The sequence below is a fragment of the Bufo bufo genome, chromosome 2, assembly GCF_905171765.1.
Source record: "Bufo bufo chromosome 2, aBufBuf1.1, whole genome shotgun sequence".
NCBI lineage: Eukaryota > Metazoa > Chordata > Amphibia > Anura > Bufonidae > Bufo > Bufo bufo.
In genome coordinates this window covers 761,701,911-761,723,712 of record NC_053390.1, presented here as the reverse complement: position 1 = coordinate 761,723,712, position 21,802 = coordinate 761,701,911, and the positions used below count along the sequence as shown (strand labels likewise).

General features: G+C 50.8%; 2 protein-coding genes across 3 annotated transcripts in view; one reads left to right on the top strand and one right to left on the bottom strand.

The window, feature by feature from the left end:
* The window catches only part of ADGRA3 (adhesion G protein-coupled receptor A3), a 66,646-nt gene extending 45,935 nt beyond the window's left edge, over positions 1-20,711 (bottom strand). Inside the window, exons 1-2 of the mRNA XM_040419030.1 lie at positions 20,500-20,711; positions 815-886 (exon numbers count right to left, since the gene is read on the bottom strand). Coding sequence (XP_040274964.1) covers positions 815-886; positions 20,500-20,711 — 284 coding nt within the window. The remainder of the gene's footprint in view (positions 1-814; positions 887-20,499) is intronic.
* LOC120990306 (cytosolic beta-glucosidase-like) overlaps positions 18,558-21,802 on the top strand; it is a 92,994-nt gene continuing 89,749 nt past the window's right edge. The window contains exon 1 of one of the 2 annotated variants that reach the window (XM_040419032.1): positions 18,558-18,647. The gene's annotated coding sequence lies outside the window, so the exon portion shown is untranslated. Of the gene's footprint in view, positions 18,648-20,712; positions 21,174-21,802 lie in introns of those variants that run through there. The other variant, XM_040419031.1, reaches the window with a different exon arrangement.

Here is a 21,802-nt window from a genome sequence, read left to right as displayed (position 1 = left end):
AAAAGACTTAAAAAAAAACAAAACAAAAAAAGCCCCACACACTCTGGGTGGTATTTGCACATGGAAACTATGTGGAAAAAGCAGCAAGTCTAGTAAAATGAATGGAGCGTTCTTGGACTTATCCCCCAGAGAGTCAATTTCCTGCAGAGTAAAACACACAAAAAACCACAACCTCCCCCAACAAGCCGGGTGCGCTCGACGCTGCCACTCCAATCACAAGAGTCGTATTCCCACAACACTTCATCTAAAAAGAAGAAAACCTCCTATAATACTATACTTGGTTATGGAGTATTACTCACATAGCATCATCGTGACGAACGCCACGCAGACAATGCCGGGGCGCAGCAGGGCATCGAAGCTCAGAGCTATACTACTGCTTTAGGCTCCATCACACCACTGTATGTATTTTGCGGTCTGCAAACCGTGGATACTGTCCTTGTGGCCATGCACATTTTTGAAGCAAAATACATACGGTTGTGTGCATGAGGACTTACCTGATGTGATGATATAAATGACTGTCAATACATGCTTGCAGACACTGTATAGGGTAGAAATGGACAAAAAAAACGAAAGAGTGCCTTACAGGACGTCAGAAAAATGGCGCAAATGTCAGACAGTCAACAATCTGAAATTCAGTGACCTATTACAGCACTTGTGCAACGCCACCTCGTCGGAGACCCTCACGGACCTCTAAATTGCAAGTGGTTTAAAGTTTAAATTTGTCAGTGGGCGCTTCATATAAAGATCTGCCAAGTATGTATGGGCTTTCCCATTTTATTATGGTCTTTGATTATATCACAAGGAAAATACTTACAGCCTCTCCAGGAAGCTCAGCCCCTCGAAAGATGCATTCTTCAGGTCAGTGATCTTATTGCTATTCAGAATCCTAGAAAGACAAAGAAGAATCAGTGTGAGGAAAATGAGAGAATACGTCCGAGGCACAAAAACATCACAAATCAACCATCTTCTCCTACATTTATAGTAAAATTCCCTCCGTCCGCCAGAGAACTGGTGATGGTCATGTCATCAGGCTCCAGTTCCTGATCTGAACATTACAACTTGTGTGTAAGAAGGTGACTTTAGATGTCCTGTATCCCGCCTGCGTGCATTGTGAGTGGGCCACGTGCCACAAACGCGCACGCTGCAGCCACAAAGCTGGCATACAGCATGCCAGGTCATTGTCTCAGCAGCCCTTCAGACACGCTTAGCATTACACAGGATTTGATACTTCATCGTATCTGCTGACATTCTGCATCCAATGCCAAAACGTTTATATCGCATCACCTATGTCGGACAACCAAATCTGCACATTTTTCACAAGGAGGAAGAGGAAAGAGGAGAAGAGGAACTATAGGACTGACTGTGGTTTATCCTCACTCAGTGACAGGTGCAAACCTTGAGGGCAAATCAACCACAGAATACCGGGCATCAGCATAGAAATTAAAAAAATAAATAAATAAAACACCTCAGATTTAATTTTGAGGTGGGAAAACTTTCTGTTGAAAATGCGGTTTGTGCAGCGGACTCACAGATTTCCGCCCTGTACAATGGAGGGGTGAAATCCACAGCAACACATTAAAGGGGTTCTGCAGTTTTTTTTTAGACTGAGGATCTAATCCTCTGGATAGATCATCAGCATCTGATCGGCGGGGGTCCGACACCCGGGACCCCCGCTGATCAGCTATTTGAGATAGCTGGCAGTAGCGCCGCGGCCCTCTCACTGTTTACCGCAGGCTCAGTGACGTCACGACTTGTATCAATGGTCTGGGCGCGGCCAAGTGCCATTCAAGTGAACAGAGCTTAGCCCCGTCCAGGCCATTGATACTAGTCGTGACGTCACTGGGTCTGCGGTAAACTGCAAGAAGGCGGCGGCGCTACTGCCAAGCACCGCTGCCTTCTCGAACAGCTGATCGGCGGGGGTCCCGGGTGTCGGACCCCCGACAATCAGATGCTGATGATCTATCCAGAGGATAGATCAGTTTAAAAAAAACTGCAGAATCCCTTTAATGTGTTGCTGTGGATTTACAACTCCACGGCCAGCTTGTTTTTCATATAGAAGTTTGAACAACGGTGACTAAACGCCATCCATATGCCTGGGAGTGTCATTTGCTGCCAAGGCTGAACGCACCCTGAGGGTTTTCCAATTATCTGACTGACCATGCAGCAAGTACACAGCATAGGGGGGCTGCATGTCCGTCAATGCCCCGCCTGCAGATTATTGAAACTTTCTCCTATGACAGTGATTTGTCTCATATGGGTTTTAAACTGGGACATTCCCCATTCTTGTGTTCAATCCCTCAGCAGTGATCTGATCTTTGGGGAAGGTGCGCACCCCATTGCTCAACTGGTGCCCAGTGAAGTCCTCTATATTCTGGCTCTTTACCATGGATAACAGTGGGTTCCCTCTTCATTCTAAAAAGTCATATGGACCGGAGTTACCCAGATTGTGATAAAGAAGATATAGTGACCATCTAGGCCAGCGATGGCTAACCTCTGGCACCCCAGCTGTGGGGGAACTACGACTCCAAGCATTCTCCATTCATTTCTATGGAGTTATGAGAACAGCCAAGCAGGGGTGCATCTTGAGAGTCGTAATTTTACCACAGCTGGAGGTTAGCTATCACAGATCTAGGCTATGTACACCTTTCGACATATTTTTTTTTATTAGTGCATTGTACTCATGAGCTAAAAATCATTTTTTTCAGTTGGTTATTAAAAATATAGAACCCTTTTCTCTGTACAGAGCTGAGATTTCTATCTGCTCCGTCAGACAGGGAGCTGATGGGCTCCTTATTTCTGCTCTCATTATAGCTCATTTCTTATCTTACTGATAACAATGGGGCTTAAATGAGCGTTTATGACCTCTTAGTAATTTAGAGATAAGGGTTGTTAGATGACCAGTACAAAGTGAAAGTACAGATCACACAGTTAGAAAAAATGTTAACCCTTTGTGACAGAACGGCTCAATATTTTTAATAAAGACCAATTAAAAAATAGATTTTTAGCCTAAAATGAGTAACATGCAATCGTAAAAAAAATATGCCCCCCGAAGGTGTACATAGTCTTTAAAGGACAATTTTCCCCAGAAACTCTCCCCTATACTGTCCCTTCCATTGAATACAACTAGCGGAGAGAGCACTTAGTGAGGCAGAGACTAAAGAATAGTCATGTTGGGTGCAATTTTATTATAGTGGAGAAAGGTAAACATTAGAACACCGTGCCCCACGTCTACCATGTAACCTCCTCAATGCACATTCACAGCCCTCAATATACTTCTACATTGTATTCTGATCTGTAATGTAAACTCGTCTCCCATGAAATGAACACACTGAACAAATCCTCCTAACAATGACTGGGATTATGCTATTCATCGGGGGTAAAATCAGGACCCCTGGAGGACTGCAAGCTCTAAACAAATGGCTTTCCAAACGCAAAAAGTAAATGTAAATGTATGCACATCTCCCAAAAGTAGCGACACACATACAAACATTACAGGTGTGGTATGGACCCATAATATGGCACCCACGGCCTGCTATGGGTCCCACCTTTAGCAATGGAAATCTATTTAATTTTTTTTTATATATAACATAGTTTCAAACACAATATAAAATACTTACCCAAGTATCACCCATTACTATTTCACTACAACTCAAATTTTGCAATCCTGGAAGGGTCTACTCACGTTGTGTTTACAGTCCATGTTGAATTTCCTGACATATAGTCGCCTATACACACTCCACCCAATATCCTTCAATCAGCTGTAATTAAGTTGTACTGATGCTGTCATCACTGTCCCTGCACACACCTTGATCTTCATGGACTGCCATCACTGTCCCTGCACACACCTTGATCTTCATGGACTGCCATCACTGTCCCTGCACACACCTTGATCTTCATGGACTGCCATCACTGTCCCTGCACACACCTTGATCTTCATGGACTGCCATGACTGTCCTTGCACGCACCTTGATCTTCATGGACTGCCATGACTGTCCTTGCACGCACCTTGATCTTCATGGACTGCCATCCCTGTCCCTGCACACACCTTGATCTTCATGGACTGCCATCACTGTCCCTGCACACACCAAGATCTTCATGGACTGCCATCACTGTCCCTGCACACACCAAGATCTTCATGGACTGCCATCACAGTCCCTGCACACACCTTGATCTTCATGGACTGCCATCCCTGTCCCTGCACGCACCATGATCTTCATGGACTGCCATCACTGTCCCTGCACGCACCAGCAATCAGCATGCTGTGGCTCAGCTCTTGCCAGAGTCCCTCCATCTCTCTGCAACTGCTGCACTTTGACTGACAGGACAGTGTAAATATCATCATGCCTGGCCCTGTCAAAGTGCAGAGGGTTCGGCAGTTGCAGAGAGAGCTGAGCCTCTAGGTGTAACAGCAACGCCCTTGTTGCTCGTAGAGGCTCATTTGCATATATTAAAAGCTAATTTTTCTCAGCAATGTGGGCACAATGATATGAACATGGGACCAACACAGATGCCTTCAGCTGCCAAGTGCTCATGTAACAGGTCAGCCGGTGTCATAGATGCAAATCTGCTGACAGATGCCCTTTCATGGGTCCAGACATTATTAACGAAGTATCAGGATATGTAGGGCATAGTGCAGGGATCTAACTGTGCTTACTTTTTTTTCTGGACGCCGCTCCGTTCACCCGAAGTGGCCCCCCTTGTATTTTCCCGCTCGGTATGCTAATTTTTGCATCGGAGCAATGAGGAGGAGACTGAGTCTTTCTCCGTGGGCGTCTCCTCTCTGGCTGTAGCGCTGTCCAATCAAAGCAGAGAGCAAGACTCAGTCTCCTTCTCATTGCTCCGATGCTAAAATTAGCATACCAAGCGGGAGAATACGACGGGAGCCACAGCGGGCGAACGGAGCGGCGCCCAGAAAAAAAATAGTAAGCACAGTTAGATCCCTGCACTATGCCCTACGTATCCTGATACTTCGCTTATAATGTCTGGACCCATGAAAGGTCCTCTTTAAACATAGACAAACACAGTGGGAATGGACCCTGAACCCCCAAAAAAGTGCCCATTAATATCTCGGAATATGAAGGCCAGATACTTTTCCTTTGTATGACTGTATTATGTGCCCGATACATAATGTCCTGTAATTACCATATAACCACATCCCAGTCTTGATTAACCAGTGAGACATCTGTGACAATTATGTAAGCGGTGATACTTAATAACCCATCATACATGACAGGAAACACCAGACGAGAACCAGTTCGGACATGTAATGTTTAGGCTGGGGGGCTTATGTTCCCTCTCGGCAATCCCGGAGCACAATGACTAGAGAGCCTCCACAAAGCTCTGGGGTCTTTGATGTGGTTTCTAAGAATGTTTCCACTTTTGAGAATCATCTGAAGTTTGGGAATTTACAGCGATGCAGGCAGAAGACGTCTTAGCTATGGAGACCTCTAGTAAACCAAGCCTGCAAGCCATAAAGTAAGGAGAAGAAGAGGTGGAAGGCTGGCAGGTCAATGGCCGGGATTTATCACCTCCTGTAAATGCACTGTTGGGAGTTTCTCACAGGAAGAGGTCCATTATTCATCTCTTTCATGTTAACACCTCGGTAGCCATGACTGTATGATGGGTGACCGCTAATGTTTATGACGACACTGGAAAACCAGACTGGTCATATAAAGATCTCACCATAACATTGTAAATCCTACCTGTAAAAGTAATATGTATAATAACTCTGTGGACCTTAAAGGGAACCTGTCTTGTGGATATTTGATTATAATCTAACTAATTATATACAATCATTAACTACTAAAAAGTGCCTTAGATGTATTCACTTACTGGTGTGACAGATGGTTATCTCATAATATACACTAGGGGTGCACCGAAATTCCGGCAGCCGAATCCATTTCGGCCGATATTGTTACATATCGGCCGAAAATATGGGGTGTAGGATTCGTCACCCACCATCTGCGGGCGGGCGGTTTACTGCATCTTTATTTTACCTTACAATCGTGACGCTCCAGTAAGAACTCTGCAGCCAGAGCGGAGGGCGGCGTAACGTCACTTACTCACGTGACGCGCCTGCTCCGCCTCCTTCATTCATAAAGTGGGCGGAGCAGGTGCGTCACGTGAGTAAGTGACGTTACGCCGCCCTCCGCTCTGCCTGCAGAGTTCTTACTGGAGCGTCACGATTGTAAGGTAAAATAAAGATGCAGTGAGTGATGCTGTGAGCAGCAGGGCCGGGGCTGTTATGGGTAGGGGGATCGGTCTATGGCACTGCTATGGGGAAAGGGATCTGTGCACTGTTATGGGGAAAGGGATCTGTGCACTGTTATGCCCATAACAGTGCACATATCCCCCCCCCCTCCATAACAGCGCCACCCACAGATCCCCCTCTCCATACCAGCGCCACCCACAGATCCCCCTCTCCATACCAGCGCCACCCACAGATCCCCCTCTCCATACCAGCGCCACCCACAGATCCCCCTCTCCATACCAGCGCCACCCACAGATCCCCCTCTCCATACCAGCGCCACCCACAGATCCCCCTCTCCATACCAGCGCCACCCACAGATCCCCCTCTCCATACCAGCGCCACCCACAGATCCCCCTCTCCATACCAGCGCCACCCACAGATCCCCCTCTCCATACCAGCGCCACCCACAGATCCCCCTCTCCATACCAGCGCCACCCACAGATCCCCCTCTCCATACCAGCGCCACCCACAGATCCCCCTCTCCATACCAGCGCCACCCACAGATCCCCCTCTCCATACCAGCGCCACCCACAGATCCCCCTCTCCATACCAGCGCCACCCACAGATCCCCCTCTCCATACCAGCGCCACCCACAGATCCCCCTCTCCATACCAGCGCCACCCACAGATCCCCCTCTCCATACCAGCGCCACCCACAGATCCCCCTCTCCATACCAGCGCCACCCACAGATCCCCCTCTCCATACCAGCGCCACCCACAGATCCCCCTCTCCATACCAGCGCCACCCACAGATCCCCCTCTCCATACCAGCGCCACCCACAGATCCCCCTCTCCATAACAGCGCCACCCACAGATCCCCCTCTCCATAACAGCGCCACCCACAGATCCCCCTCTCCATAACAGCGCCACCCACAGATCCCCCTCTCCATAACAGCGCCACCCACAGATCCCCCTCTCCATAACAGCGCCACCCACAGATCCCCCTCTCCATAACAGCGCCACCCACAGATCCCCCTCTCCATAACAGCGCCACCCACAGATCCCCCTCTCCATAACAGCGCCACCCACAGATCCCCCTCTCCATAACAGCGCCACCCACAGATCCCCCTCTCCATAACAGCGCCACCCACAGATCCCCCTCTCCATAACAGCGCCACCCACAGATCCCCCTCTCCATAACAGCGCCACCCACAGATCCCCCTCTCCATAACAGCGCCACCCACAGATCCCCCTCTCCATAACAGCGCCACCCACAGATCCCCCTCTCTATAACAGCGCCACCCACAGATCCCCCTCTCTATAACAGCGCCACCCACAGATCCCTCTCTCTATAACAGCGCCACCCACAGATCCCCCTCTCCATAACAGCGCCAATCATTAAAAAAAAAGTATTTTAAAAGTATTTGGGCAAAAAGGCAGTTTCGGTTTCGGTTTTCGGTCAAGGGCATCCTGAATTTTCGGTTTCGGACCAGAATTTTCATTTCGGTGCACCCCTAATATACACACAAAGATGCCGCATGCCAATGAGCCTAGCCAATAGCCACTCCCCGCCCACCTGCTGCTGATTCCTATGGAAAAAAACTGTCATTCAGCAGCAGGTAGGCGGGAAGAGTCAGGAGCTCATGAATATTCAGGACTCATCATTATCAGCTGGAGCTTTTCAATACAAGATGTTGGCAGATTGACTGGGTCAATTAAAGAAAGTGACCCAGCATTGTGCTAAGAGAATCAGTCACTTATTTATATTGCCCTTAGTTAGGACACCATAAAACTGGTGACAGGTTCCCTTTAAATCACAGATCTCCAGGAACTGATAATCCAGAATATATAATAATCTGGCACCTATCGGACACTCCTAGACAGTGGCGCACATAGAGAAGTAAGGGCCCCATAGCAAGGATCAAACCAGGCCCCCCGCACAGGACAGAATGGTTTCTGCCTAAACCCCTACCGGTGAACCTTGGGCCATTTTTCCACTGCCTCATTTCCTAAAAGTTGTTCCTTTAGAGGGCAGAGTCCTGCCCAAATTTTCACCTCCAGTAGAAGAGGAGATGATCCCAACTAAAGCCTCATGCACACGCCCGTGGAAAACGGACAGTGAGATACCGGCCTGGATTCCTGCTGAGTGCAGGAGCGCACTGCGTCATTGGTTGCTATGACGCTGTGCGCTTCGTGCTGACGCTGCTGTACAGTACAGCAGCGGCACGAAGCGCACGGCGTCATAGCAACCAATGACGCAGTGCGCTCCTGCACTCAGCAGGAATCCAGGCCGGTATCTCACGGTCAGTGTTCCACGGACGTATGCATGAGGCTTAAGACTGGGCCCCCTCTTGTCCTGGCCCCCATAGCAGTCGCATGGTCTGCTGCTATGGCAGTTACGCCCCTGCTCCTAGAAAAGGACACAACCTCAGAACATAGTCTTCAGGAAGATAGGTAAGGTAAAATGTGAATAGATAGACTACTACAGCCAATGCACGGGCACCGACCATGGGGCTGCCACATGAGGATCCCGGACCCGTTCACTTGAATGGGGTCCGCGATCCACATCTGACTATCTGCACTACTTTTTTGCGGTGTGGAGGCACGGACAGAACACTCATGGAAGCACTCCGTAGTGCTTCTGATCCGTGCCTTTGTTCCGCACCTCCCAGATTGTGGGTGGACCCATTCAAGTGAATGGGCCGCATCCGTGATGTGCGGTGAACCCGTGTATTGTGGGCTCACTGATTGCGGCTGCAATACGGCCACGTGCATGAGCCCTAAGGAGAACGAAGCGGCTTCTGGCAGATACCTCTAAAGGCTCATGCACATGACATGGGGGTTTATGTAGTCCACAAATCGTGGATCTGTAAAACATGGATACCGGCGTGTGCGATCGGCATTCTGCGGAACACAACGTCCTGCCGTCTATAGAACAGCCCTATCCTTGTCCGTAAAATGAAAGGTGGAATTTGATTGGTTGCTATGGACAACTAAGCCAGTTCTACTTTACACCCGTTTGATAAATGACCCCAATAGTGTACAGCAATGCAGAGCTCGCTCACTAACCACACTTTGTCGGAGAGGTTATAATGTATTTTTTTGAATAAAGAAGTTGTTAACCTTTGACGTTTGTGATTACTTCAGGGATCTTTTTCTTGCCATTGGTGGAATAATCAATGTGAATGGCCACCGTTTGAGTACTCACGGTCATTAGATGTAGGCTACATTTACACAACTCGTGTAAATTGTGGATCCGCAAAATACAGAGGCGGTCCCTGTACATCCCGCACTTTCCGTGGGCCTCATTGCAAAAATGCCTATTCTTGTCCGTAAAACGCACAATAGGACATGTCCTACAATTTGCGGCACAGAGGCGGACAGCACAGGGATGACATCCTTGTGCAGTTTTTTTTTTGTAGACCCATAGAAATGAATAGAATTGGACATAGACCGAAAATATGGTTGTGTAAAAGTGGCCTTGTGCTTACCCCCACTGAGGGCAGCAGAAAGTAGTGACAGACACTAAGTGGCAACCAGCATCAGAATGATTACAACCCAAACATGGAAAGGAGTCATGGCTACCTGAGAAGAGTCCTGGCTATTCATGAGCTTCTGCTCTCCACCTGCTGATGACTGACAGTTCTCTCCTAGGGAAAAAAAAAACTAAGGAGCAGACTAGGCTCAGGACTCTTCTCTGGCAGCCATGACCCTTGTTCCCATGTTCGGACTGTAAGGTTAAGGCTACATGGGGCCACGTGGCAAAAATAAATAATATGTGTAACTTGCTGTTGCATGACTATTTTAGAACTGTGATCTGGCTGTAAAAACACTAGCAAGTTTCACACATCACTATAAAATGCAGTGTAATCTGCAGGCAGTATATTATAGAGCAGGAGGAGCGGAGCAGGCTGATGTATATAGTTCTTTGGGAAATCATTCAGTAAAACTTGTAATTTTTCCATTTCTATCGGCAGCCCTGTGAGTACTATCGGTACAGGAGGAAGGTGTCAGCAGTGACTGACCGCTATCTGTGTGCACACTAATACAGCGCTATCAGTCACTGATATCACCTCCGTCCTGTACCGGCAGGAGGTGGAAAAAGCAGAGATATAAACTTATAAATTACAGGTTTTACCAAATGTTTTCCTATAAAAATATTATATCAGTCTGCTCCGCTCCTCCTGCTCTATAACATGCTGCTGTCAGACTGCACTGCATTGTGTGGTCACAGGTCCTCTGTAATGTCAATGGATCTGGTCTGGATTTTTTTTATCTATCTATCTATCTATCTATCATTACTCTGGATATGCCTGTCATCACCTACAGAGACTACGGTGGTGTAAGGACATCAAGATCCGGCAGAGAATGATCGGCCAGACACAAAACACCGGATCTCTGCTGGACCCCGGGGCCGGCTGGCATTCCGTTTGGACAACCTGCTGGGATCCATGCCGCAGATTTGAAACTAGGCCAATACCTGCCAGTACTAGAAACCAAAGGCCAGGCCTCCATACACCTGATTGGCCAGGACAGGAAAACCTGCAGTGACAATTCAAGAACAAACGCCACGTCTGTGACTTCAATAATTTAATAATGATTTTATATGTCAGAGCCTTGGAAGTAGCCAACCATAAAGTGACCTGTGCACTTTTTACGGCAAGTATGGCATTTACAGGGCAGCACCATGGCTCAGTGGTCAGTGCTGGGGTCCCCATGTCTGTGTGGGTAGGATTGGGAGCCACTGACTGGCATCAGCATGTCCTGCTGGGAGACAAATCACTGTTGATGCCAGTAAATGGCTGCAGTGGCGCACATGACCCACATGCTGGGACCAGGAGAGTGACTGGTGCAGCGCACAGAAGGGGGATATATAATTATTTTTTTTTAGGAGACAAACTTGTCCGAGTCCACCACGCTCATTTATGGGGGAGTTACCCTGGAGGTATACAGTAGCATAAATGAAAGGACACCAACAAGTAGGAGGACGCTCCACCTCCATCAGGTACGTGGAGTTCTGTGGATAAGTATTGAGTTAGAAGACAGGAACCATTAGCAGGGGGAAGGGAATTAAAACTTAACTTTTAATCGGAATAATCCTATGTAATAAAATCCCTCTGTGCCTGCGATGTGTCCGTGCGTGTGTGCTGAAGTTAAATGCGCATGCACAGCGGCCAATAGAATCGCAGCGCACCACACAGCAGCCCGGACCTCCCACAAGCGCCGCCATTACAATCCTGTCAGACACAGATACAGCAGCTGCTGCTGCCCGCCGCCTCAGCCACCAGTCGCTGCTGCCCGCCGCCTCAGCCACCAGCCACCGTGCCCGCCGCCTCAGCCACCGTGCCCGCCGCCTCAGCCACCGTGCCCGCCGCCTCAGCCACCGTGCCCGCCGCCTCAGCCACCGTGCCCGCCGCCTCAGCCACCGTGCCCGCCGCCTCAGCCACCGTGCCCGCCGCCTCAGCCACCGTGCCCGCCGCCTCAGCCACCGTGCCCGCCGCCTCAGCCACCGTGCCCGCCGCCTCAGCCACCAGCAGTCTGTTCCTACTAATATTTATGCCCTACTGCTCTAGCGCCCGTTATTGTAATGGGCTTAATGTCTAGTAAATACTAAAATGTCAGCTGCACCATTATTAGACCAACACAAAGAAGCACTGAAGCTAGAATACCAGTATATCCTGGAGATCCACCGGAACGATCTCACCAATCCTGTGGTGCAGGGCGGTTTCAAAATGCAGACTGATGGTTCCAGATGATGGTGGATCTCCGTGTGGAACCAGCTATTGTATAGAATAGGCGTCGGGAAATTATCCCTGAATGGAGGGAGGGCGGGCAATTCTCCCGACAACATGGGGGGTACGCACATCATGTTCCACTGACAGGTCTGCCATTTTTGAGGTGCACGCCACATTGGCTCAGTATCTGGGCGTCTCCTCTGTAATTTTGGACTCAATCTCCTTCTTTGTGTTATATTTGCCACCATTTTTTTAATTATTTTTTTCATGACACTGGAGGATGAATTACCGTATTTTTTGCCCTATAAGACGCACTCCCCCCCCCCCCCCCCCCCAAAGTGGGGGGAAAATAGCAGCGCGTCCTATGGGGCGAATGCTTCTGATTTTGTTGTATTTTCAATGATACACCCGCCGCGATGCCGCGCGGCGGGTGTATCAGCTGTGAGGGAGAAGGGGCTGGGGGCCGGCATCTGCATTTATAATGACAGCGGGGCCCGTGCAGTGACTGTATTCTACTACACGGGCCCCGCTCACTGTATAATCGTATCTGTATTCTGTAATAGTTAATTGTGTATATAATGTAATTGCATAATCAGCGCTACTTACAACTACAAGCGCTCGGAAGGTAGCAGAAAGGAGGCAGGCCGGGAGGACGGGCGAACGGCGCGTCACTCACTACGTCACGCGCCTGCGCCGCCCACTTTATGAATGAAGCAGGCGTTGTGGGCGCATGACGTAGTGACTCACGCTGCCAGCGCCCGTCCTCCCTCCTCTCTGCTACCTACCGAGCGCTTGTAGTTGTAAGTAGCGCTGATTATGCGATTACCGGTATACACACAATTAACTATTACAGATACGATTATACAGTGAGCGGGGCCCGTGTAGTAGAATACAGTCACTGCACGGGCCCCGCTGTCATTATAAAAGCAGATGCGACCCCCACCCCTTGTATTGAGGGTCATTCACTACAGGGACACTGTTATGGAGGGGATCTGTGGAGGACACATAGCATAAGATGCTATATGTGCGTCACCCACAGATCCCCCGTAACAGTGCGTCACCCACAGATCCCCCGTAACAGTGCGTCACCCACAGATCCCCCGTAACAGTGCGTCACCCACAGATCCCCCGTAACAGTGCGTCACCCACAGATCCCCCGTAACAGTGCGTCACCCACAGATCCCCCGTAACAGTGCGTCACCCACAGATCCCCCGTAACAGTGCGTCACCCACAGATCCCCCGTAACAGTGCGTCACCCACAGATCCCCCATAACAGTGCGTCACCCACAGATCCCCCATAACAGTGCGTCACCCACAGATCCCCCATAACAGTGCGTCACCCACAGATCCCCCATAACAGTGCGTCACCCACAGATCCCCCATAACAGTGCGTCACCCACAGATCCCCCATAACAGTGCGTCACCCACAGATCCCCCATAACAGTGCGTCACCCACAGATCCCCCATAACAGTGCGTCACCCACAGATCCCCCATAACAGTGCGTCACCCACAGATCCCCCATAACAGTGCGTCACCCACAGATCCCCCATAACAGTGCGTCACCCACAGATCCCCCATAACAGTGCGTCACCCACAGATCCCCCATAACAGTGCGTCACCCACAGATCCCCCATAACAGTGCGTCACCCACAGATCCCCCATAACAGTGCGTCACCCACAGATCCCCCATAACAGTGCGTCACCCACAGATCCCCCCTAACAGTGCGTCACCCACAGATCCCCCATAACAGTGCGTCACCCACAGATCCCCCATAACAGTGCGTCACCCACAGATCCCCCATAACAGTGCGTCACCCACAGATCCCCCATAACAGTGCGTCACCCACAGATCCCCCATAACAGTGCGTCACCCACAGATCCCCCATAACAGTGCGTCACCCACAGATCCCCCATAACAGTGCGTCACCCACAGATCCCCCATAACAGTGCGTCACCCACAGATCCCCCATAACAGTGCGTCACCCACAGATCCCCCATAACAGTGCGTCACCCACAGATCCCCCATAACAGTGCGTCACCCACAGATCCCCCATAACAGTGCGTCACCCACAGATCCCCCATAACAGTGCGTCACCCACAGATCCCCCATAACAGTGCGTCACCCACAGATCCCCCATAACAGTGCGTCACCCACAGATCCCCCATAACAGTGCGTCACCCACAGATCCCCCATAACAGTGCGTCACCCACAGATCCCCCATAACAGTGCGTCACCCACAGATCCCCCATAACAGTGCGTCACCCACAGATCCCCCATAACAGTGCGTCACCCACAGATCCCCCATAACAGTGCGTCACCCACAGATCCCCCATAACAGTGCGTCACCCACAGATCCCCCATAACAGTGCGTCACCCACAGATCCCCCATAACAGTGCGTCACCCACAGATCCCCCATAACAGTGCGTCACCCACAGATCCCCCATAACAGTGCGTCACCCACAGATCCCCCATAACAGTGCGTCACCCACAGATCCCCCATAACAGTGCGTCACCCACAGATCCCCCATAACAGTGCGTCACCCACAGATCCCCCATAACAGTGCGTCACCCACAGATCCCCCACAACAGTGCGTCACCCACAGATCCCCCATAACAGTGCGTCACCCACAGATCCCCCATAACAGTGCGTCACCCACAGATCCCCCATAACAGTGCGTCACCCACAGATCCCCCATAACAGTGCGTCACCCACAGATCCCCCATAACAGTGCGTCACCCACAGATCCCCCATAACAGTGCGTCACCCACAGATCCCCCATAACAGTGCGTCACCCACAGATCCCCCATAACAGTGCGTCACCCACAGATCCCCCATAACAGTGCGTCACCCACAGATCCCCCATAACAGTGCGTCACCCACAGATCCCCCATAACAGTGCGTCACCCACAGATCCCCCCTAACAGTGCGTCACCCACAGATCCCCCATAACAGTGCGTCACCCACAGATCCCCCATAACAGTGCGTCACCCACAGATCCCCCATAACAGTGCGTCACCCACAGATCCCCCATAACAGTGCGTCACCCACAGATCCCCCATAACAGTGCGTCACCCACAGATCCCCCATAACAGTGCGTCACCCACAGATCCCCCATAACAGTGCGTCACCCACAGATCCCCCATAACAGTGCGTCACCCACAGATCCCCCATAACAGTGCGTCACCCACAGATCCCCCATAACAGTGCGTCACCCACAGATCCCCCATAACAGTGCGTCACCCACAGATCCCCCATAACAGTGCGTCACCCACAGATCCCCCATAACAGTGCGTCACCCACAGATCCCCCATAACAGTGCGTCACCCACAGATCCCCCATAACAGTGCGTCACCCACAGATCCCCCATAACAGTGCGTCACCCACAGATCCCCCATAACAGTGCGTCACCCACAGACCCCCCACAACAGTGCGTCACCCACAGATCCCCCATAACAGTGCGTCACCCACAGATCCCCCATAACAGTGCGTCACCCACAGATCCCCCATAACAGTGCGTCACCCACAGATCCCCCATAACAGTGCGTCACCCACAGATCCCCCATAACAGTGCGTCACCCACAGATCCCCCATAACAGTGCGTCACCCACAGATCCCCCATAACAGTGCGTCACCCACAGATCCCCCATAACAGTGCGTCACCCACAGATCCCCCATAACAGTGCGTCACCCACAGATCCCCCATAACAGTGCGTCACCCACAGATCCCCCATAACAGTGCGTCACCCACAGATCCCCCATAACAGTGCGTCACCCACAGATCCCCCATAACAGTGCGTCACCCACAGATCCCCCATAACAGTGCGTCACCCACAGATCCCCCATAACAGTGCGTCACCCACAGATCCCCCATAACAGTGCGTCACCCACAGATCCCCCATAACAGTGCGTCACCCACAGATCCCCCATAACAGTGCGTCACCCACAGATCCCCCATAACAGTGCGTCACCCACAGATCCCCCATAACAGTGCGTCACCCACAGATCCCCCATAACAGTGCGTCACCCACAGATCCCCCATAACAGTGCGTCACCCACAGATCCCCCATAACAGTGCGTCACCCACAGATCCCCCATAACAGTGCGTCACCCACAGATCCCCCATAACAGTGCGTCACCCACAGATCCCCCATAACAGTGCGTCACCCACAGATCCCCCATAACAGTGCGTCACCCACAGATCCCCCATAACAGTGCGTCACCCACAGATCCCCCATAACAGTGCGTCACCCACAGATCCCCCATAACAGTGCGTCACCCACAGATCCCCCATAACAGTGCGTCACCCACAGATCCCCCATAACAGTGCGTCACCCACAGATCCCCCATAACAGTGCGTCACCCACAGATCCCCCATAACAGTGCGTCACCCACAGATCCCCCATAACAGTGCGTCACCCACAGATCCCCCATAACAGTGCGTCACCCACAGATCCCCCATAACAGTGCGTCACCCACAGATCCCCCATAACAGTGCGTCACCCACAGATCCCCCATAACAGTGCGTCACCCACAGATCCCCCATAACAGTGCGTCACCCACAGATCCCCCATAACAGTGCGTCACCCACAGATCCCCCATAACAGTGCGTCACCCACAGATCCCCCATAACAGTGCGTCACCCACAGATCCCCCATAACAGTGCGTCACCCACAGATCCCCCATAACAGTGCGTCACCCACAGATCCCCCATAACAGTGCGTCACCCACAGATCCCCCATAACAGTGCGTCACCCACAGATCCCCCATAACAGTGCGTCACCCACAGATCCCCCATAACAGTGCGTCACCCACAGATCCCCCATAACAGTGCGTCACCCACAGATCCCCCATAACAGTGCGTCACCCACAGATCCCCCATAACAGTGCGTCACCCACAGATCCCCCATAACAGTGCGTCACCCACAGATCCCCCATAACAGTGCGTCACCCACAGATCCCCCATAACAGTGCGTCACCCACAGATCCCCCATAACAGTGCGTCACCCACAGATCCCCCATAACAGTGCGTCACCCACAGATCCCCCATAACAGTGCGTCACCCACAGATCCCCCATAACAGTGCGTCACCCACAGATCCCCCATAACAGTGCGTCACCCACAGATCCCCCATAACAGTGCGTCACCCACAGATCCCCCATAACAGTGCGTCACCCACAGATCCCCCATAACAGTGCGTCACCCACAGATCCCCCATAACAGTGCGTCACCCACAGATCCCCCATAACAGTGCGTCACCCACAGATCCCCCATAACAGTGCGTCACCCACAGATCCCCCATAACAGTGCGTCACCCACAGATCCCCCATAACAGTGCGTCACCCACAGATCCCCCATAACAGTGCGTCACCCACAGATCCCCCATAACAGTGCGTCACCCACAGATCCCCCATAACAGTGCGTCACCCACAGATCCCCCATAACAGTGCGTCACCCACAGATCCCCCATAACAGTGCGTCACCCACAGATCCCCCATAACAGTGCGTCACCCACAGATCCCCCATAACAGTGCGTCACCCACAGATCCCCCATAACAGTGCGTCACCCACAGATCCCCCATAACAGTGCGTCACCCACAGATCCCCCATAACAGTGCGTCACCCACAGATCCCCCATAACAGTGCGTCACCCACAGATCCCCCATAACAGTGCGTCACCCACAGATCCCCCATAACAGTGCGTCACCCACAGATCCCCCATAACAGTGCGTCACCCACAGATCCCCCATAACAGTGCGTCACCCACAGATCCCCATAACAGTGCGTCACCCACAGATCCCCCATAACAGTGCGCCACCCACAGATCCCCCATAACAGTGCGCCATCCACAGATCCCCCATAACAGTGCGCCATCCACAGATCCCCCATAACAGTGCGCCATCCACAGACCACATTTAGTTCAAAACAGACCAAAAGCACACCTATTGGTTCAAAATATTTTTTTTCTTATTTTCCTCCTCAAAAACCTAGGTGCGTCTTATGAGCCGGTGCGTCTTATAGGGCGAAAAAATACGGTACTCCTATATTTGGAGTCTCCCCTAACGAGTTATCTAACGAAACGTGGCGCGTCGGGACTTCCTTTTTGAGGGTCTCTATAGAGATACTACCCGGGCATAGGGTCAGGTATCCGGACGGGTCGCCCCTTTCGGGACGAGTGCTCTGAATAGATAGGCAGGGTATTCCTAGTCCCCTTCCCTGCACTTTAGGGTTCAGAACCTAATGTGAACAGAGCCTAGAAGAGAAACAATTACAGCAATAACATAGGTATTATCTCCTAGAAGCATTGCTGATTAGATTGTAAGCTCTTGGGTTGTCAATTCCTTTATTATTCTGTAAGGTCTATGTTTGTACATGTAAGCTGGGAAGTGCTGCAGGATATACCGACGCCGTATAAGATTATTATTGCTTCTAGGGAAAATACACTGCCGTGCATACGGCGGCACATAACACACGGGGACTAGACGTGGTGCTACAAGTGCTCCGTGCCACCAGGACAGGTCATGCACTGGAACCATGGGACAGGTTTTTTAACGCTAGACACCAGGGCAGGAGAACTGTACAATGGCATTTTATTGGGTGCAGCCGGAAGACTTCTCTAATGGTCTGAGCAAAGTCCACGAGCAAAACTGCAGACACCGGAACAGACGGCGATCCACCGCTCACACTGAGAGACGGCCGGCCAGGACAGCAAACCCTACAGGTACCAACAGGTGAACCCACAGTGTAAGAGGGGTACACAGAGCGCCACATACCCAGTGTAAGAGGGGTACACAGAGCGCCACATACCCAGTGTAAGAGGGGTACACAGAGCGCCACATACCCAGTGTAAGAGGGGTACACAGAGCGCCTCATACCCAGTGTAAGAGGGGTACACAGAGCGCAACATACCCAGTGTAAGACGGGTACACAGAGCGCCACATACCCAGTGTAAGAGGGGTACACAGAGCGCAACATACCAAGTGTAAGACGGGTACACAGAGCGCCTCATACCCAGTGTAAGAGGGGTACACAGAGCGCCACATACCCAGTGTAAGAGGGGTACACAGAGCGCCACATACCCAGTGTAAGAGGGGTACACAGAGCGCCACATACCCAGTGTAAGAGGGGTACACAGAGCGCCACATACCCAGTGTAAGAGGGGTACACAGAGCGCCACATACCCAGTGTAAGAGGGGTACACAGAGCGCCACATACCCAGTTTTAGGGTACTTTCACACTAGCATTTTTGTTTTCTGGTATTGAGTTCCGTCCTAGGGGCTCAATACCGGAATAAACTGATCAGTTTTATCCTAATGCATTCTGAATGGAGAGCAATCCGTTCAGTATTCATCAGTTCAGTCCCTCTTATGTTTTTTGGCCGGAGAAAATACCTCAGCATGCTGCAGCTTTCTCTCCGGCCAAAAATACACACACAGTATACCAGGGGTATATACACACACACACAGTATACCAGGGGTATATACACACACACACACACAGTATACCAGGGGTATATACACACACACACAGTATACCAGGGGTATATACACACACACACACACACACACAGTATACCAGGGGTATATACACACACACACACACACACAGTATACCAGGGGTATATACACACACACACACACACACAGTATACCAGGGGTATATACACACACACACAGTATACCAGGGGTATATACACACACACACACACACACACACACACACAGTATACCAGGGGTATATACACACACACACACACACACACACACACACAGTATACCAGGGGTATATACACACACACACACACACAGTATACCAGGGGTATATACACACACACAGTATACCAGGGGTATATATACACACACACACACACACACAGTATACCAGGGGTATATACACACACACACACACACAGTATACCAGGGGTATATACACACACACAGTATACCAGGGGTATATACACACACACACAGTATACCAGGGGTATATACACACACACACACACAGTATACCAGGGGTATATACACACACACACACACACACACACACACAGTATACCAGGGGTATATACACACACACACACACACACACACACACACACACAGTATACCAGGGGTATATACACACACACACACACAGTATACCAGGGGTATATACACACACACACACACACACAGTATACCAGGGGTATATACACACACACACAGTATACCAGGGGTATATACACACACACACAGTATACCAGGGGTATATACACACACACACAGTATACCAGGGGTATATACACACACACACACAGTATACCAGGGGTATATACACACACACACACAGTATACCAGGGGTATATACACACACACACAGTATACCAGGGGTATATACACACACACACACACACACACACACAGTATACCAGGGGTATATATACACACACACACACACACACACACACAGTATACCAGGGGTATATACATACATACACACATTACACCAGGGGTATATATACACACAGTATACCAGGAGTGCCCCTCTCCAGATGTGCTGCCTGGCAGTAGTAGTGCACCCAGCGCGGTACTCACAGGCTGGAGGTCCGGTTGGGCAGAGCTCCCAGCGGTAAGGTCCTCCCGTTGTCCGGGCTGCTACACACCACCTTGCCCGCGTCCCCTCCGGTCCCTGCCGTCCTCGCTCCCGCTCCCCGGGGCCTCCCGTCCTGCTTACACCCGGGAGGCAGCGCCCACTCAGACGCTACCAGAGAGAGGAGCGCGAGCAGCGCCAGGCCCCGGGCCTCCATCCCAGCGACGACTAGCAGCCCGGGCCGGAGCAGACTGTACTATCCGTCGGCGGCGCCAGAGTCTCCGGACTGTGTGCGGGCGCCCCCTGTCTGCTGAGCGGAGAATACTCGGCGCTAAGTCCTCGCACAGTCCAGGGAGGACTGCTCCGGCGGCGGTGTGACGGTCCCTGGCTGCACAGCTTGGGAGGTCCGCTCACATTATTGCCCCAGGCTGTGGTATGGAGGAGGCCCCTTCCTTCCCATGCACACACAGCTGCTCCAGACTGTCCTCCCCCCACTCTCCCGGGATGGTCTCCTCCTCCCCCCTGTCTCCTCCTCTCCAGGCACAGACATGTCAGCGGGAAGAGGGGGGGATCCCGCACTAACGTACACAATACCAGCCCCGACTGCGCGAGCACACGAGCGGCGCCACGGCGCTGTACTACCCGGAATCACGTGGTATCCTACAAGACGTCATGTGTAGTATGTATCACCTGTCCTAGAGTATAGTGGTATATACAGTATATATCATCTGTCCTAGAGTATAGTGGTATATAGAGTATGTATCACCTGTCCTAGAGTATAGTGGTATATACAGTATGTATCACATAGAGTATAGTGGTATATACAGTACGTATCATCTGTCCTAGAGTATAGTGGTATATAGAGTATGTATCACCTATAGTATAGTGGTATATACAGTATGTATCACCTAGAGTATAGTGGTATATACAGTATGTATCGCCTGTCCTAGAGTATAGTGGTATATACAGTATGTATCACATAGAGTATAGTGGTATATACAGTATGTATCACATAGAGTATAGTGGTATATACAGTATGTATCATCTGTCCTAGAGTATAGTGGTATATACAGTATGTGTCACATAGAGTATAGTGGTATATAGAGTATGTATCACCTGTCCTAGAGTATAGTGGTATATACAGTATGTATCACATAGAGTATAGTGGTATATAGAGTATGTATCATCTGTCCTAGAGTATAGTGGTATATACAGTATGTATCACCTGTCCTAGAGTATAGTGGTATATAGAGTATGTATCACATAGAGTATAGTGGTATATAGAGTATGTATCACATAGAGTATAGT